This window comes from Malaya genurostris, chromosome 2 (genome assembly GCF_030247185.1).
Source record: "Malaya genurostris strain Urasoe2022 chromosome 2, Malgen_1.1, whole genome shotgun sequence".
NCBI classification, from domain to species: domain Eukaryota; kingdom Metazoa; phylum Arthropoda; class Insecta; order Diptera; family Culicidae; genus Malaya; species Malaya genurostris.
In genome coordinates this window covers 143,715,046-143,724,634 of record NC_080571.1, presented here as the reverse complement: position 1 = coordinate 143,724,634, position 9,589 = coordinate 143,715,046, and the positions used below count along the sequence as shown (strand labels likewise).

The following is a 9,589-nucleotide window of genomic DNA, read 5'->3' as shown; positions in this document are numbered from 1 at the left end:
AAATTTTCAATAATTCAATAACTTTCTTTTCAGGTAATCTTACAGGTAAGTAAACGGGTAAGTATAATTTTAATTCACTTCAACTTTATAATTTTAGCGACCGATCACTTGAACGTCCGAACAGAAAAGAACTTATCTTCGCAAAAACGTGGTTTTGCCAGTGACGTTTGTCATGTGATGACAGTGTTGTCGATTGACATTTGTCATGTGATGACAGATCGGTGCGTTGCTAAATGCCACTTTGTGTCACCTCCACTTGAGCAGTGTGCCCATCTCGACGGTTTTCTGCGTTGACAGTCTCCCCCGGGTGTAGTCCGGAAGTCTCCGGATCTCCACTGATTTCTCCTACGTCGAGCAATGCCAGCCGCGACAAAGGTCGCATGCAAGCCTTTCCGCCTACGTTTATCATCGCAGAGCCCTTCCATCCGGGTGCTGTATCATACGGATGATCCGCCCACGTTCCCATCCACTTCTTTTCGATGGATCTACCACCATTACCAAGTCACCAGATTTCAATGTCGGTGTCTCGTCGAACCATTTAGACTGCCGGCGAATAATCGGTAAGTATTCTACCAACCAGCGATTCCAGAACACATCCAACTGACGCTGAATTAGTTCCCAAGAATCCCCCAGGATTTTTCGTCGGACTAGTTCACTGGACTGATTCAGTACAGTGTCGTTATCGTTTTCTCGTTTAATTCCGCTCGAACTTAACAGCAAGAAATGGTTCGGCGTCAGTGCTTCAGATTCATCAGATTCAAGCGGTAGATAGGTCAGAGGCCTTGAATTTACTATGCTTTCAGCCTCCACGACCAGCGTCTGTAGCCCCTCATCATCAAGTTTCCCCTCGGAATACGCTTCAGCCATAGCAGCTTTGACGGACTGTACTAAGCGTTCCCACGCGCCACCCATGTGAGGTGCGCCCGGTGGTATGAAGTTCCACTTCGTGTTGGTACTCGTGAACGTTGCGGACAGTCCCTGGCTTATCTGGTGCTGTAGGACTCGATCAGCTCCTTGGAAATTAGTCCCATTATCACTGAAGAACTCGACCGGTGGTCCTCGCCTACCGACAAAACGGCGAACGCAAGATATGCAGGATTCTGTTGATAATGTGAATGCTATTTCCAGGTGTACAGCTCGAGTCGTTAAACAGGTGAACAATGCAACCCATCTTTCAACATTGGATCTACCTTGTTTAACCAACAATGGTCCAAAATAATCCACACCTGTATAGGTGAAAGCTCGTTCATGGTGGGCCAGGCGAACAGGTGGTAACGGTGCCATTGGAGGAATACTCGGTCGAGCTCTACGAACTTTGCAGAACTGACACTCGCGCCCAACTTTCTTGACAACCAATCGAAGCCGCGGAATGACGTACTGTTGACGAATTTCGTTGACGATTGTTTCGGCGTTACCGTGACGATAGAAGTGATGAAATCTATTCACCAGAAGTTCGGTGACATGATGCTTTCTTGGAAGGATCACGGGATAACGGATGTCGTACGAAACTTGTTTCGCTGCTCCGATTCTGCCTCGTTCTCTCAGCACACCATTTTCGTCAAGTACTGGCATCATACGGTAGATGGAACTGTTCTTTCCGATGATTTCTTGTCCGGTTTCGTTCGGCGCTCTGTTTGATAAAGCTGCTATCTCGTCCGGGTAGGTTTCGCGTTGCACTAACTTGAGAATAGTCTGCTCAGCTGCTTTCAGTTCTGACTGTTGAAGGTGTCCCGTGCACTGCTCCTGCTTCTTAGCTATATTCCGTAGAAATCGTAATACGTATGCTGTCACACGTTGCAATCTCTCCCAGGAGGAAAAACGATCAAATTTAATTGTAGGCTCGAACGAACAATGATGCAGAACAGATGCGCGCAGTTCTTCTGTTGTAGCCGGTATCGATTTTTCCGAGCAAGGCCATTCAGCGTCCGGAAGACATAGAAATTGCGGTCCATGAAACCACTTACTACTTCTGTTGAAATACGGCCCGCTTCCCCATTTCGTTGCCTCGTCTGCAGGGTTCGATTTGGATGGTACCCAACGCCAATCACTTTTGGCTGTATCTTCCAGTATCTCACTCACTCTGAAGGACACGAACTGTCGATAGTTACGGGGGTCAGCGTTGATCCAGGCCAGTGCGGTTCTGGAATCGGTCCAGAAAATTATTTTAGAGACAGGAACATCGATATTCTCCTTAACGAATTTGGACAGGCGCATGCCCAGAACACAGGCCTGCAACTCAAGCTTTGGAATCGACCATGGTTTCAAAGGAGCGACTTTCGATTTAGCTGCGATGAGACTACACTGTGGTTCTCCGTTATCTTTGAGAGTGCGTAGATAGACTGCACTCGAATATGCTCCTTCGCTTGCGTCAACAAACACATGCATTTCCGTACACTGGTAAGTCTTTTCTACTGCACGAGGGAAGTAACATCTAGAAATTCTAATCTCCGCAATGAAATCAATCATTTTTAGCCACCTCAGCCACTTTGCGTAGATTAATTCACCGACTTGCTCGTCCCATTCAGTACCTTCGCGCCACAGGTCCTGAATCAAAATCTTTCCGTGGATGATGAACGGCGAAAGCAATCCAAGAGGATCGAACAGTGTCATGACGCATCGTAACACTTGTCTCTTCGTTGGTCGTGTTGCTGTACGAATCAGCGTTTGCACTTCGTCACTCATTTGGGTAGAAAATCCCAGCTCATCCGTTACTGGACTCCAAAGCATACCCAACACTCTTTCGGTCGTTACGCCATCCGCCAGGTTCAGCAGTTTCTCTGTTTCGGTTGATACCTCACCAAGCTCTTCGAGAACTTTATTACTGTTCGATCGCCAATTGTGCAGGTTGAAACCTCCGTTGCCATGAACGTAGCGTACTTCACTCGATATTTTCGCCGCCATCTCCTCCGATCCAAAACTTGCCAGATAATCGTCGACATAATGATCACCAATGATCGCCTTCGATGCTTCAGGATACTGTTCCGCATGTTGCTGTGCGTTTCGATTCTTGACGAACTGCGCCGAGGCCGGCGAGCAGGTGCTACCGAATGTTGCAACGTCCATTAAATAAATCGTTGGCTTCTCAGATGGACTGTTACGCCACAAGAAACGCTGGGAATTCTTATCTTCGTCTCGGATTCGGATTTGATGGAACATTTCTTGGATATCCGAACTCACTGCCACTCTATACCGTCGAAAGCGAATTAATACTGCAGGGAGCGACGACAGTAGATCAGGGCCTTTGAGAAGGGCGCTGTTGAGCGAGACTCCATCGACTCTAGCGGCTGCGTCCCAAATGACACGAACTTTCCCTGGTTTCTTCGGGTTTGTTACTGCTCCTATCGGGAGATACCAAACTTTTCTTGGATCCGCTGATTCCATTTCTACTGCTGTAGCTTTGTGTGCATATTGCTTTGTTTCATATTCGCGTATTTGCCGGTGAAGACTCTCTTTCAACACCGGATCGCGATCCATTCTTCGCTCGAGGCACTCGAGTCTACGCACTGCCATAATATAGCTGTCTGGGAATTCTACGTGGTCTTGTTTCCACAACAAACCTGTTTCGAAACGATTCGCAACTCGTCGCGTGGTAACTTCTAATAACATCAATGCTCGATGGTCCTCTTTCGCCAACGGAACCTCAGTCGGTCTCACCCCAACTGCTTCAACTTCGAAAAACTGCTTAACAGTATCGTGAAGCTCATCATCGCAATCGCACTTTCGCACATGAAAATTGTAGGACTCTTTTATAACACTTCCTCGCGGACCGTAAACACACCAGCCTAACCTGGTTTTCGCTGCAATCGGTCCTGTTCCATCTCCTTCTCTCACTTTTAGCGGTACAGATAATCGTAGGTTGTCGATGCCTATAAGAATTCGTGGTCTAGCGTTCTGGTAGCTGCTGACAGGAATTCCCTTCAAGTGCGCATATTTTATTGCCGCTTCTTCGATCTGGAAACTCTGACATGGAAGACCAAGATTTTCAACGGTTCTAGCATTCACCAGCTTCTGTCGTTTGTCTTGTCCTACACCAGCGATCTCGAGAGAAACTCGTTGCGATTCCTTCTCCACACGGGAAGTATTTCCCGTCCAACGAAGACACAGAGGTTGCGGATCGCCACGCAAATTCAGTAGTTCAGCCAATTCATTCTCCACCAGCGTCAAATCAGATCCCTCGTCCAGAAAGGCGAACGTATTAATTGAAACGTTCTTACAGTGTACGGTTACCGGAATTATTCGAAACAACGTTGACGAAGTCGAGAGACGATGAGTATGATTCTCTGCTATTATAGTACTCGATGCCGGTGCCCTTGGGGGGCCGTTGCGCGAATGAAGCAGTGGATGATGACGAAACTGACAACCATCAATATCGCAAATTTTTCGTCCACGGCAAGCTCTACGTCCATGACTAAACAAACAGTTCTGACAAAGACCCAATGCTCGAACTCTCCTCCAACGATCATCTACACTCAATGATTTGAAAGAACTACATTCACGTACTCGATGACCAGCCTTGCTACAGTGCGCACAATCGAATTGTTTAATTGCGCCTGTCGCAGAACTACTCGCACTACCGTCTTTAGAAGCGCCATCCATTGCATGAGTATTCACGAAACCTTTACTCTTCGGGCGATCGCGTACATTGGTTCTTCTCGGTTCATGCTCGTAGGTTACTACGCTTGATGCATCTTGCACAACCGACGTCATGTAATCACCGAAAGTTTTTAAGTCGACAAGCTGAAAATTTCGCTTGTATCCTGCCCACATCATCCTTTGATCCACAGGAAGCTTCGCAACGAGTTCTTGCAAAAGCGAGGGATTCGATAAATGAGCGCGTTCATTCGCAGCTTCGATGTGGTCACATAAAGCTTGTACTGCCATTCCGAAATCGATAAGACCTTCCAATCGGTCCGATCTTGGAGCCGGAATGTCTCGAACTTTGCGTAGAAGAGCGTTAATCAACAATTCTGGACGGCCAAACCGCATACGAAGAGTCTCAATAACTTGAGGTACTGCCGCTGGTAGCACCAGCCGACTGCGTACCGTTTCCAATGCAGGTCCACATAAACACCGCAGCAAACGAAGCATATTTTCACCATCCGTGAAACCGCAGGCTTCAGTCGTGTATCGATAGTTCGAAATGAAGATCGGCCAATCCGCAGGATCACCAGAAAAGCGGGGAAGATCCTTAGCCAGAGACTGCCGTGCTGCTAATTGCTGCTGTGTGGGATAATTCGAAACTCGAGGGGGAAACACTTGATCTCGATGCACACTTTCTGAAAGACGAGGAGGCAAAGACGCTTTATTCAATTCAACCGGGTTCGCGGGTGGAAAACGCGTTGACTTATTGATTGAATTTTGTATTATTTCACCCGGGCGCGCGTGTAAATCTTGCAGCTGCTCACGGGAATATATATCAGGAATTTCATTGTATACTGAGCGTGCGAAATTTCGCGACTGCTCACGGTTGTCATATATATTGGTCGTGGGGCAATATTCACTGTTGTATTTATTTGCATTTATTGAAAAATTATTCAAGGCATGACGCTTACCTGGGGGATCTATTTCACTGGAACGCATTTCATTTGATGCAATCGCTTGACTTACCGACGGCATGCCAGCTTGGCATACCGAGTTCATTGACGAGCTACCATGCATCGATTCACTTTCCTCCACTGGAATCGCTTCGGAACGTTGTTTAGATTGAACTCGTTCACCCTCCGCTACGGCAGGTAACATCCGACTGTATTCTGAACAGGCGCTGATCTGCTTCTCCAAGCGCGACTGGCTCGTCGCTGGCTTTGGTAGTTTCTTCAGCTGCTTAGTTGAATCCATTTGACCAACAGGATCGGTGGTTTCTGCTACGGACTTAAATCCCTCCAATAAGCTACGACACGCTTCCAGCTGTTCTTGCAGCGCCGAAAGTTGTTCAGGTGTCGGGTTGGCGCGCTGTTCGCACTGCTCAACGCGGTTCCTGAGTTCCAACAAAGCACTAGAACTTTTCATACCTTTCAATGCACGGGAAGTAGACGGTTTCAGCACTGTTAAGGGGATTGATACCATTGGTGGTGCTGATCTGGGTGTACCTGGTAACGGTACTGCACGACGTTTCGCCGACTTACTCGATGAAAACGATACCATTTCATTGTGCAACGCAGCACCGCTGCGATGGCTGCCGGTTTCATCTTCTCCAATCGCTTTATCTATCAATCGTTGCTGCTCATCAAGATGGCGACGTTGCATTTCCAACTCAACACGTGTTTTTTCCAACCGCTGCCTTTCCACCAGCTGGCTCAAGCTGACGGATAACGTCGATATTGCACTGGAACGACTGGATCCACTATTCAGCGAAGCACCGTCTGCATTTTGTCCGCTTGTGCAATCACAGCACCGCCATGACCGGTCCACTATGTTGGAATCAACACCGGCACATGTGTAATGGCGCCATCCGTCACATTGGTCGCACTGGACCATATCGTCGGCACTATCTGGTCGTTGGCAGGCAATACAATTAGATTCCTCCATCTGAACTGCAAACGTAATTTTGAAGATTGTCGAAATTGTCGGACGCAAACAGAAACACCGTTTTGATAGCAATCTCGTTTACTAGAGCTTCAACTGAAATTAATTCCAATTAACATAATGAACTCAAAAATCTTTATCAACTTACAATTACGGTTTCCTACTCGCAGTAGTATTTTCTGCGCGTCCTAGCGGATTAATTAACTGTAAACTATTTTACAAAAATTTTCAATAATTCAATAACTTTCTTTTCAGGTAATCTTACAGGTAAGTAAACGGGTAAGTATAATTTTAATTCACTTCAACTTTATAATTTTAGCGACCGATCACTTGAACGTCCGAACAGAAAAGAACTTATCTTCGCAAAAACGTGGTTTTGCCAGTGACGTTTTCCCATCTGTTGTCGATTGACATTTGTCATGTGATGACAGATCGGTGCGTTGCTAAATGCCACTTTGTGTCACCTCCACTTGAGCAGTGTGCCCATCTCGACGGTTTTCTGCGTTGACAGATATACAATGAACCTTATCATTGCAAATGTCAAGGATAAGAATATTTGGAAAGAATATATCTCGCCTGCAGACGATCGCAGACGAGTAATTCAACCACGGTATGAAAGCTCTTTTGAAGTAGCTTCATATGTAAGTAGTCCCATCTGAACTTTTCTGCCCCTTTTGATGATAGACAAGTTGAAATTTTGTAAAAAAAACATGAAAAATAGCTTTATTTAATTAAACTGAAATGATAGCAGCATAGTATGTTTGAGAAAGTTGTGTAGTTTTTAATGATGAAAACGTGTTTAATCCACCTAACAGTGAGATAATACCATTCTTTAAACAAATCGTATATGTTTTTTTGCATGAATATTCTTCGGTGTTTAATTCTCATGTCTTTATTTCAATGACCGTCGTTTAAGCGGCAATTTGAGATTTTAATCACTCATTACCCTGTAACGTAGAGACTGCAAATCGGATCGAGTTTAAATCTAAACGTGTCACAATCGATTGCACATTCCATGATATGTAGAAGTAAATTGCTATTTATAGTTTTTCGTCATTATTTACGGTGTAGCCGGTATTTAGGAACCAGCATAACCCAAAACGGTTCATACGACCGTTAATTAACATGACGAATTGGAATATGTTTTGAGTCTAACTTCTATATCGGTTTGGATTTAAAAAACTCATCACCCTGTAATCCCAGAATCGGAAGCCGGAATCGGTAAAATTCATCAATTTTGTGTCACCCCTTTTTTGAGAAAATGATTGAGCTTTACGAAACAAATCTGCAAACCCGATTAATCTGATTAATTTGTGTGAAATGGACATTGTTATACTAATCAACAGGAAGTTGGATCTGACTAAAAAGCACGATCTTTTAATTGAATCTTAGGTGGTTCTCAGATTTCATGTGAATCTTTAATCGGTTCAGCCATCTACGAGAAAAATGAGTTACACTATTTTAATTTCGTTTCACATATCCTGTAGTTCCGGAACCAGAAGTCGGATCCAAACATAATTCGGGAACCTTGTTTGGGAGCGTACGACTTTTTATATGAATCTGCGTTTGTAGAAAACGGTTGTGTCATCTCAGAAAAAATTGAGTGAAATTATATGTCACACACGCATTTGCTGATCTCGACGAACTGATTCGAATGGTATATGGGTGTTATGTTTTACCAGCATTTCTTGCTGTAAGTAGTTTAAACTAATATAATTATGGAATTGCTTTCAATTCGAAAATGCTGCCATCATCTGGTTTACATATGTCATATTCGAACGATATATTGTAGCCAAAAAAGAACCGTGATAAAAACGGTCCGAAGGAAAATGTCACGAAAAAGATGCTGTACACAGTCTTTTTGGTACTTATAAACAATTGTATGTAACAGTATAAAAAATCAGGTTTCACGTTGCTCCCAAGCATTGCACAGTGGAGAAAAATGGACCAAAAAACGCGACAATTTTTTTGGATGCATGATACAGCTGACCACAAAGCACTTTTTTGGTGTAAATTGGACAGTAAAATCGATTCCATCTATTTGGAAGGACCGCACGAAACGCTATCATGTTCATTTTACCCCAAGTTCCCTTTTTAAACTGCAGTGTATTCAAGCTTAACTATATAACATGAAACCGAAGAAATCGCAGAAGAGCGAATAGAGTATTTCCGATGTAAAAAAGTCTAACAAATCGATTGCATTTAGTTTTATTGACAGCAGAAAACTCATTGTACCGTTGTACCCCATTTCTTATCTAGTTATAATACTCAGTTGAAATTTTGATCTACAATCCAAAAGCAGATCCAATAGGATCTATCAATATTAGTCCATATTACGTACAAAACATCTGTGATCCAATTAAACACAATGTGAATGACAGTACTAGCCTGTTTAACCCGGTTTACCCCAATTTATTTCATTAGTCGTATTTCTGGTTAAACTTTCTTTCGCATACCGAAAGCAGGATGATTGCGGTTGATGAAAATCGATTGATATTACGAAGAAAGCCCTAAAAATAGGATTACAAATGAATTCCATGACCGCACGAATCTTTTTATACCGTTTTACCCCAATTTATTTCATAAGTCGTATCTCTGGTTAAACTTTCTTTCACATACGGAAAGCAGGATGATTTCGGTTGATGAAAATCGATTTATATTACGAACTATTTTCCAAATGTGGAGCAAAATCTTAAGACTCAGTTAAAGGATAAATTGGGGTAAAACGGTATAACAAGATTCATGCAGCCATTGAATCCATCTGTAATCTTATTTTTAGGGCTTTCTTCGTAATATCAATCGATTTTCATCAACCGCAATCAGCCTGCTTACGGGTTAAACAGGCTAGTACTATCATTCCAATTATGTTTGATTGGATTATAGATGTTTTGTACGTGATATGAACCAATATTGGTAGGTCATATTGGATCTGCATCGGGATTGTAAATCTGAATTCAATATAAAATTATATTTGTGGAAAAATTGGGGTAAAACGATGTAGCACGACGCATGCGATCATGGAGACTATCTTTTAATTATTATTTGAGGTTATAAGCGAAACATAGAA

The 9,589-nt window shown here is 43.6% G+C and overlaps 1 protein-coding gene across 1 annotated transcript; it reads right to left on the bottom strand.

Annotated features, from left to right (window-relative positions):
- Positions 1 to 405: 405 nt before the first annotated feature.
- LOC131428880 (uncharacterized) lies at positions 406 to 6,525 on the bottom strand. The gene is made up of 2 exons (XM_058592939.1): positions 5,553 to 6,525; positions 406 to 5,276 (listed from the first exon to the last, which is right to left on the bottom strand). Exons 1-2 carry the CDS (start codon positions 6,523 to 6,525, stop codon positions 406 to 408), a joined length of 5,844 nt encoding a protein of 1,947 aa, XP_058448922.1.
- Positions 6,526 to 9,589: the final 3,064 nt, after the last annotated feature.